The sequence below is a fragment of the Dromaius novaehollandiae genome, chromosome 15 (assembly GCF_036370855.1).
Source record: "Dromaius novaehollandiae isolate bDroNov1 chromosome 15, bDroNov1.hap1, whole genome shotgun sequence".
NCBI classification, from domain to species: domain Eukaryota; kingdom Metazoa; phylum Chordata; class Aves; order Casuariiformes; family Dromaiidae; genus Dromaius; species Dromaius novaehollandiae.
This window is the reverse complement of record NC_088112.1, coordinates 9,935,519-9,952,234: the sequence shown is the minus strand read 5'-3', so window position 1 is coordinate 9,952,234 and position 16,716 is coordinate 9,935,519. Positions and strand designations below refer to the sequence as shown.

At 39.4% G+C, this 16,716-nt stretch overlaps 1 protein-coding gene across 2 annotated transcripts in view; it reads right to left on the bottom strand.

The window, feature by feature from the left end:
* Positions 1–3,041: 3,041 nt before the first annotated feature.
* CCNJL (cyclin J like) overlaps positions 3,042–16,716 on the bottom strand; it is a 28,272-nt gene continuing 14,597 nt past the window's right edge. For both annotated transcript variants that reach the window (XM_026118573.2, XM_064520860.1), the window contains 3 exons: positions 7,585–7,884; positions 6,593–6,752; positions 3,042–5,397 (listed from right to left, as the gene is read on the bottom strand). In XM_026118573.2, the coding sequence (XP_025974358.1) occupies positions 4,953–5,397; positions 6,593–6,752; positions 7,585–7,884 (905 nt within the window). In that variant the 3' untranslated portion in view covers positions 3,042–4,952. The remainder of the gene's footprint in view (positions 5,398–6,592; positions 6,753–7,584; positions 7,885–16,716) is intronic.

Sequence of the window (16,716 nt, the reverse complement as noted above, 5' to 3'; positions counted from 1 at the left end):
ATCCACTTAATTTTTCATTAGTCTTCTCAAAGATTGGACTATTTTGACTAAACCAAATTTAGCCATAAGAATCTGCTCCAAAGGAGATGGTGTTGATACCTGGTCATCCACTGCTTTGAAAACAAAATGGAAGCAGCCAAATGCCATTAATTCCAGTTCTAAAGTGATTACATTCAGTGTTGTGTAACTTAACTGGCACTTTTTTTTTTTCCTTTCACATTCTGCATCCAATAAAGTAGTTATTGCCATTAGACAGACACCAAAAACTTTAAAGGAAGAATGGGATTTTTCTAGACTCTCTAGAAAATTGTATACTTTGTTACAAATCCAGTTCTACAACTTTCAAACTCAAAAATAGGAAAGGAGCACATTAGTATGAAGGTCCTTTTATTGCCACCAAGCTTTCACTACTGAAAGCAGAGAACACTTTTAAAACCAGACAGTAATCCGTTGCAGGAAGTATGTTTTTCATGCATGGACTTTTATGGTGATTTAGTTACTTGAAGTACACACATTTTGTTACCAAGCAATTACAGTAGCCAATGTGAAAGTTTACAAATTCAGCGCTCTTGATGCTTTCATGGTTCCATCTAGACAGCTACTAAATGCAGTAATCAATCCAGCAAAACATATGTGCATTTTGTGCTGCATGACAATTTCTTCTATTCCTAAACTAACTGTTGTCTATGACTAAAGATCTGCTGCTGCTCTGAAAGGGCAAACAAAAGCTGTATGTGTTGTTGTGGGAGCTTGATGCTTACTATCCGGGGAGCCTAAGCAACCTTGATCTATGACATTCTTAAAGCTACAATCTACTATTTACTTTGCCTTCCAAAGAGTGCCTCTCTGTTGTCTGTTTTGGCCAATGAATAAGGCAGATGTAAACTTTTTCACTGAGAAAGGCAAATTCAGTTCCTAAATTCTGGATGAAGGCAGAAACATCAGAGACTACAAAGCCCTCTTACAGGTTCGTGAACCATTCAGGACCATGAGTGATAACACACAAGAGGAAGGAGGTCAGGAATCTGAATGCATATTAGAAAAGCTCTGTCACCAATCTGCCCTGCCCACTGGAAGTCTTGTGATGTGCTGAGCAAGGTTAAGTAACAGTTGTTGTCTGAACAGCATAATATATTCCACTAAAAATGCTAAATTAACCCTGTTATTTAACTTTGCATGATTCCTTGATCCGATTCACTTTCTGATCCACAAGCAGTGGTACCAGCACAGCACAGGGAACAACTTAAAATAGAAATTAGAAGGAGCAAATGTTGTCTTTGTAGTCCTTCTAGTACACTTAAAACATTTGGTAGCTTCACAGAGCAGGCTTAGAAGAGCAAGCACAAATGACTTCCCACTCCATTGGTCTGTGGGTATTTGTTGATTTTTTTGGGGGGTGGGGGGGCAGGAGGAAAGGTGAGAAGCAGAGATGCTTTCACATGGGGAAAAAGTATTCCTACCTGTTCAGTTGAGGACGTTTTTAAGGCTTGTCTTGAAATGGCAGCATAGAAAGCAAAATAAACACCCCAGGGGGTGCTTGTCAAAATCAGTGTTTGGGAGACATTTGCTAGCATCTAGAGACACTTCTCAGGAAGTGTCTAAGCTACGTTTTATTAAGCAACAACCTGTATGCGTCATTGATGAGTTGATTAAACTGATCAAAGGGCATTATATCAAATTTAATGGAAGTCATTCTCTACAGTACTTAAGACTTGATAAAACAGAAGGATCAAACTGTATTTGCAAAGTAGCCAAAGCTACTAAGTTGTGACTTTCTCACAAAATGGAGGTTATATTTCTGCTTGTTTAAACCAGTAAGCTGCAGCTCTGAGATCTTTAAGCAAGCTCATTTTAATCTTTGAAGCCTCATCAACATCAGAAGACCTTTTTCTATCTATATCCCTTCTGGGGCCCTTGTCAGGACTCATTAATACCATTTTTTTATATTGTCAGCTTTCTCATTTGCTTGGTTACCTCTGCAACTCTCTCCCATCCAGGGAGGTTACTAGTGCACTATCCTGTTTTGTAAATTAAGATTCTCTCTTTCCATTCCCACTCAGATCTCTCTGAATTTGCTTTTGCAGCAGCCTTTATTACGTCCTATGAAGTGTGCTAGGGAAGTACAAGTTAATCAGCTTGTAAAAGTTCTGATCTATGCACAGGCTGCAACTGACAGCATCAAACAGCACAAGCATGAGGCGGAATGTTTTGCATCCATTTGTTTTTTAAAAAGGAACTCGGCTTTGCATGCACCTCTGCAACTCCCTCCAAGAGTAATTGTGGCAAAATAATGTTTAGAAAAATGTTTTTAGGTTGTCTGAACACTTCCACATTTTCTCTTTCTGAAGAGGTATACCTTCACACAAGAAATGATAGTCACATGAAAAAATATTTGTCTGAAAATTAAATGAGTGGAATTCTCAGAAACATTAAAGCATTCTGAAGAGGCTGTTCAATCAAAGCAATATTAGGCCAGCTCTAAATTCTCAGAAGTCTTTTCCATCCATTTCAGAGGCTGCTATTGGACTTTATCTGCCTCAAGTCCATAGTTGATGCAAAGCCACAAGCAGAACATAGAGAAGTCAAGGGACAATTCCTCTGTAGAACCTGCAGTCACTAGAAGAAGGTTGAATATACAAACACAAGCTCTCTTATTCAGTCTTTTCATCTCATGAAGTAAGACAGCACGCCTTGAGAAATACTGGCCACATAAGCTGGAAAAAAATCAGTTCCTGTATTATCCTACCATGTCCCTGCATATTTTCCACCTATCTTTAGCCATCATCCCAGCTCACTTTATACTTCCTAAATACCAACATTTTAAACCTGGAATAGGAGCTCACTTTCTATGCAGTGATCAGCTTCCTGATATTCCTCATCCTTCACAGTTTGGCAAAGCCTTTCCATGACATTAATCCTATGATTCTTCTGTTCTGTAAAACACTGTGGATGCTCAGATGATGTATTTTTAAGGTGCAGACATATATTCTTTGTTATTTCTTAAAAGCGAAGGAAGAACACTATAAAATTAAGAAGGCCACTTCAGTTTTATGTTTGTTTATTGGAAACTTTCATTAAGAACTTCACAAGTATTCTCACAATTGTGTTATCAGTCCAAAGTATAACACAGCACATAACCTGCATTATAAAGGTGATGAAAACAAAAGAAAAAACATGTAACAGTACTGCAACATATATGTGGTTGTCTGTTGAATGAGAAATTATAACAAAAAGATACACTAAAACCTTCTGAAAATAAAGTTTAGTATAAATACAAAACCAGCAGAATAAGCAATGAACTAAATTCTCTAAACTTCTAGACTCATTCTGAGGAGCACTGCCTTTTCCCTTACAGTTTGCACTTTTTTTTTTTTTTAATGAAACATTTCCTCCTGCTGCGTGGAGGAAATGTATTACCACCATACCAAAAACTGCATTCTGGGAAGATAGTTACACAAGCACACATTAGCGTACAGGCTAATTTTCCCCTCCACCCTAAAACACCCTTAAAAACATTTTTCTAAAAATACAATTTAAAACAGCACTGACCGACATGTGACTTTAAAAACCTGCCTCAAGTCAGTAAAACATATTGCACATTACCTGTATTGCTGTCCTGAGAACTTTAAAACAAACAATACTTCCTTCAAAGAAATTCACAATAGTGGTTACATATCAAAAATAAAATTTCACATTTGCAGAAGTCTGTTTCTTGTAAATATCCACATTACTGTAAAAAAACAAAACAAAACAAACAAACCACCCTACAAAGAATTTCTTGAGTCAGCATCTCTGGTTTCAGTTAAAAAGGAAACCTTTGGATATGCAACAGTAGGTGTGTCCACTGCAAGGAAGTAATGTGATCTTTAGTTTACCAGCTGTATTTTCAATAGAGTGCCAAGATGCTATTTGAAAAAATCATTATCTAGCTCTGTAATCAAACAAACTCTAATTTCAACAGTAAAGTTAGGCAGTTCCCTATCTCTGCCTCCATTAGCACAAGTTCCTGTCCTGAGCTTGAACTTCTGCCACAAAATAATAAGCCCAAAAGATGAAATAACTGAAGGCAGTGAACCTCTTTCAAGAGTTTTTTCCAAGAGGATTTCTTCAAGTAACATTAAATCCCTGATAAAGCTTGTAAACAATTTTACTAGCCATAGTCTCCAGTCTCAAAAAGCAGCAACATGTTAAAGATCTAGATGATGATTTAAGATTGAGTTTTCTTTAATAAGTGAAGGCAGAGCAATGTTCCATTCAGCAGCACCACATCTAGATTCCAAGTGGATTTTAAGGCAAAAATGATTCCAGTGGTCTTCTGGCCTGTTTTTCTTTTTTCCCTTTGTGTTCAAGTCTTATTCCTAAACTATTGCTCCTGCTCAAAGAAAATGGAAAGTGTTCTACACATTGATTTCTGCAGAGAATAACAGTATTAACATCTAAGCGACATCCTTTTTCAGTATATTTTTAGTAGACGCTTCCAGTAGTATAAGCTGCATTGTTCAAGAGATGTGTCCCTGGGAAAGAGTGAGAGCACTACACATCTTCCAAGAACATCCTCTTAACTGCATGGCTCCTTAGTCAGAAATCCAACAAACATTCCAGCCTGAAACAACTCTTCAGCACAAGCTTTCAGCAAACTCTGACAAGCCACTAACTGAAGACTAGGAGGAAGTGATTTCCATAGGGTTTCTATGCAGGTGACTTTCAAAGTGACATTAAGTGAGGTATGTTATTGCATTTCTATTTCTCTCTCTCATTAAGAGCCAAAAGTATAATCCTTGACATAAAGGCACCTGGTTTCCAGTTATCAATGGATCCAGATCAATGTCTTGTGAATGAGCAAATTGTAAGGATTCTGTTCCTTCATGGTTTTCATTCAGATAAATATTTTGGCTCACACACAGGGTTGTTAGCCTCTATTGATACCACCTTTTTTTCCCCACCATCAATACTTAACTGTCAAAACACCCAGCTGCATATGAGTGCTGACCACTGAAGTAGCTACTGCCATAAGCCATGGAGATGCAGTGTCTGGGCTCTGTTCCCATGGCCACCTGCATAGCAGTAGGTGTTTGGATGGGCAGAGTCTGGGCAGATGGCTGAAGGCTGGCCTGAAGAGCAGCGTAAGAGCACAGTGAGCTGTTAGCACTCCCAGCAAGCAGGCTGCTGGGCCTCTGTGCCTGTAAGGAGTCACGATAAGCAGAGCACAAATCTTGCACTGGTGACTGAAACTGGGAAAAAGTAGCTGAATGTTGGGCTAAAGGGTGATAGCTGGATTGCTGAAATAGGACTTGAGTAGTGGTTTGATGGCTCAGATTTTCCATTACTTGCTGTTGATGTTGTATTGTTACTTGCTTTTTTACGTTACTGGCTTCTTTGACATCATTCTCGTAATATCTGAAACAATTACAATTAAGATTATCAAAGAGAGGACTTCTTAGAGCTTGTGTATATTCCAAAGTTTTCACCAGTGAGGCTGCACCATCAGCTTTTTGGCCCTTAGTATATATGATAAATATTGATTACTCCCACCCATGGGCATCCTTATTCCAGATCTCCAAGAATAAACTGCATGAGTGTCTACTGAGGAACTTGTCATTGAACTACGGATCAGGCACTTGGTAGATTAACACCATCAGCAATAAACCCACATTACTTTGCTATCACAATTCATTTCTAACTATCCTGGTGGGATCTTCAGACACTAACAACAGGTTTATAGATCATTTTGCATCACAAGTATGTTTCAAGGATGGAATAGATCTTGGAACCTTAAGTCCACAATATAAAGAAATCTTAAAATACACTGCATAGGTATTGGCAGAGTATTAAGGTGCATAACTATGAGTGAACAAGGGAAATTTTAGTTAGATATTAGGAAAAAGCATTTTCACCACAAGGATGATCAAACACTGGAACAGATTGCCCGGAGAGACTGGGAAATCTCCATCCTCGGACATCGTCAACACTTAGCTAGAAAAGGTCCTGAGCACTCTGATTTAACTTCAGAGCTGGCCCTGCTTTGAGTAAAAATTCTGGAAGTCACCTCTAGGGTCCAACATCCCTCCCAATCTAAGTCAGTTTATATATAATTTTTTTACAATTATTATTTTCTGCTAGAACTTGTATGTGCTCATATAACAGGGCAGTATGGAGTAACTGCAGGCATGTCCTTTGCTGGAGAAAGGAGCAAGGAATAGTGCTGGAATGTCTCTCCCTGCTGCATTTCTGATGTTAGGGATAACTTGCTGCAGAGAGACACCAGTGTATCTTGCATGTACAACAAGAAAACAAAGGCAAGAAAGCTTGCAGCAACCATCTGTTAAAGCTTCCAACCAATCACATAAGCAACTGGTACAAGAAGGTGTAATGAACACTGAACTCTGCTCTCCTTTCCCCATTGCAAACATTGTTAAAATACAGAATTTAGTAAAATGACCTGCTCTTCTTCTTTTATTCCTCTCTAAACTAAAGATGGAGATGTACCAATATATTGATTGTGGCTAAATAAACACCATACAGATATATATTTTTAAAACTATTATTAACATCTTACTAAGAGTACGACAGGTTACTCAAATTCTGATCTTACATGAGCATCATTTCAATGCACTGGGCAAGATGCTCCCAGGAGTAAGATGTTAGCAATTCAAGCTGTGTTGTCCAGGCAGGAGAAATCTGCATACATATACGTGAAGCGCACACACAAGCTGCAGCAATCAAAGATGGACGAAAAAGAAGGAAAGTGTGATCTATAAAAGAAAAAAAAAGCAAGGATTATACTCTTACTAATCACTGCAGTGAGCCCATTATGTATATAAATGGCAAAACAGGACAAAGTTAAATCCTCAGCTTTGTTCCACCCATCTCAGAGCATTAACTCATTCCCAGAAAATGTATCTCAAAATTGGATGAAGCTTTCCTGAAGACCTCTGTACTACTTGTCTGTACTACTATAAAGGTTTCATTATAGTTTTTTAATTTCAGAAAAAGCCATAAAATGACTATGCTGAAAACTGTCATTTGGTCTCAACTGAACTAAAGTCAGGTATTGACATTCACACATACATTTTCATTAGTGTGGAAACTGGCTTACGAGGATGTTGCAGTTTATTGCCTCTCATATGGACAGATTTTGGAAGCTGCGCAAACCAAATCCTTAAAAGCTCCATCATTATTTCACGTCATACAGAATAGGACACAACCTTCCAAAATCAAGAATCCAGACATGGAACTGCATGACAGATCGTGCCTGTAACTGACTGACAGTAGCTTATAGTTGGTGGCAGATCAAAAGTTAGTCCGTCTTTCTGACAGGCTCTCCAATTAGAGTTCGAGGCTAAAGAGGAAAACAAACAAAAATGCACCTCACCTAGAGATTTCTGAAAGGTGACAAGAGGTTTATCCTCAAAAAGAGGACAACATGCCACTTGCCATCTGTAACAACTCGAACATGAGATACCATTATGCACATATAATTTTGTGCAATCCATATTATGACAAGTTTTTAAGCCCTTATTTCCCTTCAGATTTTTGTATTTTGGCAGATGGAAGATCATTCTAGCATAAAATCAAGCCTTTTACCTTGCACTGAGAAATCAAGGAAGTAATACGCATATTTCTCCATGAAAGGTTTGACTTTGGTCAGGGAGGTGATCGGCCAGCCATTGTGAAGGTCGTTCTCGCCTACGGAAGCAAAGAGGTAGTAGTCGATGTAGTGTGCTGGTGTGGGCAGGCAGAGGTTCCAGTTGAAGTTTTCCAAAAGCAGCAGTTCCATTCTGAGCAAATCTTTCTTGTTCAATACCACGTTCACACTGTACATATATACCAGGTTGTTTAAGTGCTCCAGCTTTGGAACTCGATCTTCCTTTTCTTCAAATTTGCCTGCCGGAAAAAGTGCTTTTCAGATAAGGCTTATGGTTATGATCAAGTGTCCAAAAGCCAACAAAGAATACCTCTAAAACCAGAAAGTCTAATCATGAAAGGTAGTTTTTAAAGATGAGCAAAAGAGGGACAGAAAAGTACAGTGCCACAAGTAGGAAAAGAGTCACCAGACTAGTCGGCATATTGCCATATCCTTTTTATGATTTTTTTAAAATTGCTTATACAAAACCAAGACTAAGACAAACTTATTGGGATAGTTCAGCAGTAGGGCTGAATGAGCCCAAGAAATGTAAGTTTCAGTAAGACCCATAATTTCATAGATACGAATCTACATACATTAGTACTCTGAACACAGGCATATTTTTTAAATGGGGTGGCCCAAACTACCTATTGCAAGCTTAAGTGTCCATCTGCTTTTTGCTCATAAAGCATTTCCTTTCTTCTTCAGAAAAAAGCATCTCCACTTTGCAGCCATCTTGAATTAGATCTATTGCATCTACTTAACACTGATGCAGCTATTCAATGTTTGTTAAGAATCTTACAGAAACAGATGCTAGAATTCATTAGCATTTTTATTCATAGCAGAAAGTTTGGCACTAGAATCTGAGATATGCTAATACATTCCTGTAGGAAAAGATATTTTAATATAAAAAGAAAGAAACGGTTCCCATTTCAAGATAGAGTTTTACACTATGCTGGGTTTTAGAAGTAGAAATCTAGCATAAACCTGTATTTGACGAGAGAGTTGTCTATTAGGTTACAAATTGTCTGATACTTAACTTTTCAGAGTGAAAGTCCATCAGCATGTACCCTGTTAAACCCTTTCATTACAAATGATCTTAAATAAAATGTCCAAGTCTGAAATAAACACTCATTATTTGAACACAAAGACTAAAAATGCAAGCTGTAAAACTATTTTAGAATGTACTGTAATTATAACTTAAGTTGAGCACTACTGATTTATATGTGTTTATGTAAAGAGGTCATAATAAAAACTTCTAAGTTATGATACACAAGTCACACTCTTCTCCAAAGACCTTTTTGAATATATTACATGCTTAAACAATAAACAACACTAAATTTGATATATATCTTTGTTTAAAAAGTTTTTCCAAGGGGAAAAGGAATGAAGCATAGCTGCAGAACAGATATGTTATTTGAGGAAGAAATTCATTTTAAGAATATGAAACTTAAATATTCAGTGAATGATGCATTGTGTATCGTTTTAAGCAATTTTTCAGTAATATACTTGAATTTTATTTTCCAGCAGCATTCTGAGCAGTTTTCTGGCGCAAGTCCTGTTCAAAGGAGTCTCAGCCCCTTCTGGAGTGCTGGTCAGCAGAAGAGCAGAGGTAAGAATGCTTCAACTGCTACAGGTTAGGTCAAACTCTAAACTTGACTACAGCTCCTAAATGCCTCAGTCTCTGTTGTTCTTGATCAACAGGCTCCCAGCCCAGTTACAGTTGGACTTTCTTCTCTGTATTTCTACTAAAGTGGTGAATGAGACTGCTGGCACCAGTTTTACGAACTTGGCAATTGGATACTTGGCATATTTCAGATAAAGTTCAAAACATGGGCTTTAGGTAGGAAAAAAATAGCCATGTTCCAGGTGAGAGGTTTACATGTAGCAGTCTTGACTAGCAATGCTGACTATATCTGGTTTTCATGAAACATTCATTGTAAGAAGGAGATGCTTTAAAAAGCAGAAGACATTTTAGTGCTGAAATCTCAAAGACTAAGACGCAAGCTACTAATTTTCTTTATTCTTGACAGGTAAATTAAAGATATTCATCTTTTCTAGGCAGACTGCCATGTCCTTTCAGGTCATTTGCAAAAGACAGCTCTTCCCTGAAGTAACTTGACTTCATTTAATAAGAAACTGTTAAAGCAGCACATCCTGTTAGTCAGGAGAACCAGAACCGCTCAGGGCATGCATCAACAGAAGCAAGCCATTAGATCGTCTCAATGATCCTGTGAAATTTCACTTTTTTTCTGCCAAAACTCCCCTTGTGATTCTGCTTTTCCCTTGCATTGACTCTGGGACACAGCTGATCCCCTCTTCCCCCGCCATATGCCACTTCAGCTCACTAAACTGACAGGAAACCACTTCTCCTATAGTTTTTTTTCTGCAGAATTAGTAACTTGCTGTTTGAACTAGCTCACAAAAGTAAGGCCACCCTTTTTCAGCAGAGTAGAGCTACTATTGCTTCAGCTTACCAAGCTATCCTGTCTGCTACTTCTCTATCCTGGGGTGCAACCCATCATCTTCACAAGAAGTGCAAACACCTTCCCAGGACACCTTGTCTGCTTGCACCCACATCATTCACCATTCTTTTACAGAAGCTCAAGGAAGAATTCGCTACTTTGCTGGCCAGAGATAACGAGGTAAAAATCCTTTTTTTAAAAAAAGAAAAAGGGCTAATGCTTGCAGAGAAATGGCTTATTTTCTCTCTTTTTGTCTGTCCTCAGCTGGTAAAACCAGCATGTACAGGCAGCAGTTCATTGTAGAAGCAGAGTAGTAGCTTTAGACCTGTGTAGAAGTAGGGTACACCCACATCATCACAGGGCTGTGAATTGTGAGTGAAAATAGGGTGAGAAGTTCCATCCTCTGCAGCTGTCTGTCTTGTTCCTGCTACAGAAACATTGCGGTTACTTACACAACACTTGGCAAACCAGCAGAAATATACCCAAAGGGCATGGTGTGGAAAATCAAAATCAATGCTTGTCTCCCTGCATTGGGCTTATGAACTGCAATGGCATTTTTGTTATCCCAGTTGATACCGAGAGGTTGAAGACAAGTGAGGCAGCTTGCACCAGGCAGTAGATGCCACTGCAGCCATCCCAAATTAAGCCATGCCTGTTCAGGGATGAAAGTCCCCAGAAACACCCTAAAAACATTCTAATTGAGAGTCTTCATCTTCAGAGGACAAAGTAGTTCCCGTAGGTGGAGAGGTTAAGAACTTACTTCATAGCAAACCTAGTTTAATACACCAAAATGTAATATTTTAAACTAAACAGTCAAGTTGGTTTTTTGGGGTTTTTTTTTGTTGTTTTTGTTTTTATAAGTTTTTGGAAACAGAATGCCAAATTCTTGCCAAAATACCCAGTAATACAGTGACTTAGAGAAAACATCTTTTAGATTGCAAACTTCCTTTTGGATATATGCTCAGCTTGTCTTCTCTCCACCATTACATAGTCTTAACCCATTGCAGGAGAAGCCATTTCTGTCATTTCACAAGCATATAGATGAATGCAAGTTAATAGATGACTGCTTAGAGGTAGAACCAGACTCTGCCATACTAGAAGCAATTAGCATAACCTCAGATATGTCTGAAACAGAACTGTAATGACCAATTTGAATACTAGGCTATGGAGAGCCTTTAGTTTTATTTTGTACCTATGTCTTAAAATAGACATTCTCCAAGAGGTCTTCATACCAAGGTAACCTGGAAGTCACAGTTCCCTCATGCATTCCTTTATCAAAATCGGGGGGGAGAGGGGGAGGATAAGAGTGGACAGAAAAGTTACTGTCCCTTCCTCTTCTCAAGCTGCCTATCAAGTAAAGTTTTAAAACTAAAAATCCCCGTAATTCCAAATCTGAGTTCTTTGCTTACCATAACAGTTCTCCTACACCATCTCTCCTCCTCAAGTCATTTGAAAGGCCAATTTTCTGACAGAAACTGAAAGGGGTTTGCTAAAAGGCGTTCAGTCAAGTGTGAAGAACGCATGCCACTTGGGGAAAGCACGGCAGCAAAGGAAGATCTAATATTGAGAAAGAAAGCTCCTTTGGGTATGTTGTTTGGAAGCTAAATGCACATTCTACAAAAAGGAAGACATTAAAAACCCTCAGGCAAGGCCACCTTTGCCCTTACTGCTTCAGAATTACTCTTTGTTCTTTCCTGTCTTGGAGGGCCTCATTAGCTAGGGTCACTGAGAGGCTAGGAGAAGTACACTGTAACCGAGTGATTAACATAAATAATTCCTATGGGATTAGGAGAAAATATACATTTTCAGGGTCAAGACAGCTGAGCAGAGCTCCCCCCCTTTTTTTTTAAGGCTGCATTTACCAGCCTATAGAACTGCAACAGTCTCTAAAATAACTCAATTTTTCAAAGCAGTTAAAGGGTTGTCAGAAAAAAAAGGGAGGGAAAAGGGGGGAGGAAGGGGGGAAAGGAGGGAAGAAAAAGCAGCAATATCAGATTTGACTCCCAGGAGTAGACCTATCAGTAAGAAAGCAACAGTTGCAACTTTGCTGCAAACCTAAGAAAGCACCCAAGTATTCTTAAATTCACAGTATTATCAAACCAGTGATGACCTATCTAACAGCCTTGCCTTGTTCAAGAGCTAGTGATGATCAAATAAGAAGAAGAAGAAGAAAATGCGTAATTCCAGAACTGCTTAGATAGTACTCCTTGCTACAAAATCCAAGCCCATTATTCTGGAGCATGGCTGTTTAAAGGCACACTGTAGTTATGGTTCCTCTTTGGTCTTGAAAGCATATATCCCACAACTAATTCGTGCTGTGGTAGTCCTTCCATCTCTTCTACAAGAGTCTTCCTTTACCAAGAGGGAGTAACTGACCAGATACTAGCACATCATATGACTTAAGAGTATTCTTGTCAAATCTAAAAATAATTAAAAACAGTATGATACCAGAAAATTATTTTAAAAGGAAGTAAGTTCTTGCAATCCATTTAGGGTAGCAATTCCATCCAACAAAGTCTCCAGTGAATTAAAAACCCAACAGAATTTTCTGTACTATTACCAGCTTAAAATTTTCTTAGCACATTTAAAGATAAAGTTTCTTTGAGCCAGTTCAGACATCGCAGGTATGCAATGCATTAAGACTCTGCTAGAAATGTGCATAAAGCAGTAACCCCATCATAAAAGAGCATAACAATAACCATGAAAAACAAAATCCAGCCATCACATGAAGTAAAACAGGAAAGGAGTACAGGGATGCTATCAAAGGAAACCTTTAGAATTCAGGAGCCCATGAACCCGTAGGTTCATGAATCTCCCTGTCACCTGTATTTAAACTGTTTTAAGAAAGAAAAGCTTGAGAGAAAAATTAACCCTTTGTTTCTTTCACAGAATGATGTTACAGCCCGATACAGATATTTAAAGAGTATACTGGCCAAAGGAGGAGAAACCGCCATGTGCCCACTAAACTAAGGATGAGACTTGTCATTCTCACTTCCATAAATTCTAGTTCCTTCTTTCTTTCCACTCAACCTTGGACATTTCCATAGGTCAGACTGTAGTCTGGAGAGCAGACTCACCACAGTACTTCTGGGAAGGTATTGTGCCAACACAGGGCAAAGCTGTTTGCTTTAGTCTAGCTAATTTTTTCTTTTAAAGTTAAGACTAATTAACAACAGCAAAGTTTAGTGATTTAAAATTACTGTTACTACTTTTCCCTTCTCGTTTTCAACACTGTTAGTTCCTAGCTTGTTGTCAAATATAACAGTGGCGACTGCAGCAGACTGGAGATACTGAATATAAGTGTATCTAGGTATGTTGAAGAAAGATTCCAAAACTCTGAGCTGGAGAGGGGTGAAGAGTAACCATGTGTTATGCTTCATGTTAGACATTCACACTTTTTATTTTGATGAATGAAAGCCTGAACGAGTGCTGTTGCCAAGAAGAACTGACTTAAGTTATAAAGACAGCATTGCATTGGTTCATTTGTCACAAGAGGTCAAAACAGCCTATCCATCCATGCCAACTTTTAACTAAGAAAAAATAAAGGTTTAAGAGGAGCGTTACAGCTGACAAAGGTACCTGGAAGTACTGATTCACCCACTGTAGGAAGCAGGAATTGCTTGGCACTCCTAGCTGTACAGCACACGGTTCGGAGCGTTTGTTGGCGTTTACTGAGTAGATGGCCTTCTCAGGGGTTTATATGGGGGCCAACATAAAAGCAGGACACGCAGGCAATTTGTTTTATTACATTTTCAAAGTCCTTGAAAAGGAGGAGGAACAAGAAGAAGTGACAATTTAAGGAGTCATTAAAATGTAAGTACTTTGTCCCATGAACAAGTAAAATCAATCTAAAAGAAGCACAGACCAGTCAAACCCATCTAGCCCAGCATACAGGAAAGACTGAAAGGCTACATATGTTACACAGCTGAAGGATTAGTTTTCTGTACTACTATGCTGTTCTGAAAGGTGTTAAAACAAAATTCTGAGATTCCTTCTCCTGCCACCCCCAAGTACAAACACAAGTTCTAACTGTCCTCTAAGCAAGGCAAAAAAGACACTGCTGGTATTTTAGAGATGCTCAGCTTAATTCCTTTTTCTGCAGTTTCTTGCAGAGTGAGCAGTCAGGGATTGTTCATTTGCCTGCACAATATCTAGCACACATGCAAACCACTCAGTTCAGGGCACCCAAGTTTTTAATATCTTCATATAGTAAAGTTTGATTATTACTAAAGAACATATTCTGTCCATGTTACAGCACCAGAAAAACAAAAAATTTAAAACTACAAACTGAACATGTGTTGCACTATTCTATCTCCTGGACTGCCCCAATCATTGTGTTTTTATTAAAAATAAGTAGCTCAGCTGCTTTTTCCAGAACAGTTACCTGCTGATGATAGCGGGAGAACAAATTGAGAAAGGATCACGAAGCACAATCTGATGGAAAAGCTGCTTGATGGTTGACAACAGCTCCACATACTCGGGGGGGGGGGGGGGGGGGGGAATTACATTAGAAAGGATTATCCATGCCCTAAACTCAGCCTAGTTAGTACTAAGGTCTTTCTCACTCTAGTTTCTTTTATTGTGCTCAGGTAGCTCAGCTACTTGGAATATCCACTTCCCTGGATTTTTAATCCACTGGAGGACTAAAAAGTTGGGCAAAAAAAAGCCAAGAAAGCCACAAGAAAGTTAACAGAGTACTTTATAAAGCAATGAAGCACTATATATACTGAACAGTGAATTAGCTTTGCTTAAAACGGCACTGAAATACAAAAACTGTTGTGTCTCCATAGCAGCAGAACCCTCTTAAGGAAGAGCAGCCATAAGAATTTGAATTGCAGGAATACACAAAGCAGCCCGAATGGCTCACAGATGGAGAGCCCTCGCTTTTATTCAGGTATTGAAGCACCTGCTATTGAAGAGGGTTAGCTCTTCAGGGAAGAAAGGAGCAGCTTTAAGAGCAAGGTAGGATTTTACAGCAACTGGCAAAAGCTGCACTGCTTCAGCCATACTGATGCACCATGAAGGTGCAGCCCACCTGTACCACAATTACAAAATTCACAGTAGAAATAGTTGCAGTAGTTTCAAACTTACTGCCCCCAGGTGCTTGCGGTCTCCTGAGAGTTAACTGCTCCTGCAGCTGGACCAGCTGAATAGATTGTGTCAATGCTTCTCACCTGCTTTGGGGCAGCTGGTCTGAACAGCTTTAGGCAGGCAATTTGAGCCAGGCAGCACTACAGCAGATGGGAAGTCCCCACATAATCCCTTTCTCCAATGGAGCAGTTAGGGCTAGAGCACCTTAAAATGCCACAACCATTTTTTCGTGATAATTGCCTGACCCAGATGCTGTTTACAACACTACAGCCTGCTGCTGCTCAACACTGCTCCTCTACATAGGGCTGCCTTCCCCTCAGCCCTGTCTGCTCCTCAGTTCACTTCAAGCAAACCATAACCCAGACAAGCTCAATCCACTTACTGAAACCATTTAAACATCAGCTGATTTTGTCTGGAGAAAATCAGAGATTACTCAACACATTGTTGGGGTGGGAAAGAGGGGTTGCTGGGGCGAAAGGAAGGCAGTAACACTTCCAGCCAGCATAGCTCTTGGCAAAGTGAACATTCATGCATGGCCTTGGTGCTGGAGAGAGCTACTCTGGCCTCTGTGCAGGTGTACTAGTCCCTGTGCTGCTCTAGAGCCAGCCTGAAGATGACCAGTTTCTGCTACCCATTGTTACCCCTCACCAAAAGCCACCACCTCCCGACCTATCAGCAAAGCACTCAACCTAAGTAATCACTAGTCTGCTTCAGGCAAGGGCAGATGGATTGTCTTGAGCAGTTAAAACTCCTGGACTTAGCTGGTGATCATCTCAAAGCAGCAGGGACTGACAACCTCTTCCATTAGCACAGCTGGACCTCAAAAGGTCCTCTAATTGCATACCTAGCCAAAACGTGCATATGGACTAGATCTTACTGTATTACAAAAACATGTATAGTTTACAGTTCTGGTTTGGAGCAAGCTGTTTCCTTTAACGCAAATGAAGTCAAACGACTGCTCTAAATCCATTCCAAAAGTAATTTTGTGAAGTCAATTTTTCCAGCAACATTCCTCTCCCCTTCCCCCAACAACTTTCAGTTCACCTCTAGACTACTGTGAATGATTTTTAGCATTCACTTTTAGGACTAATTCAGAGGAATTAGTAACTATTGATGATATTAGTGAACTTCAGAGCTTTTACAGTGTAGCCCCTCAGCACAGCTATCTGGCAGGAATTTCTCTTCTCCAAGGCCTACACTGCAAAAGAAACATACGTCTTCTGGCTGGTGAGCAGCTAGATGATTTAAGCGACACACACCCACGTTGCTCTCAACTGTAGCAACTCCAGGCTGCAGCATCACTTGACTGCCAGCACAATTTGCTTGGCACAGCATTATCTTCCCATTTCCTAATCTCTTTTGCAATTACTGAACTGGGAAGCAAAGACCCACTATCATAATCCCATTTCCCTGTCTGGGGAAACTGATGGGCCAGTCAAAATGCATTTTAGAAACCGCAAGAGAAATTAGCTCTAACTAAAAGACATCTACGGAAATGCTATAAGCTGTATCATGAGAACTCTGCTGCTGCATGCT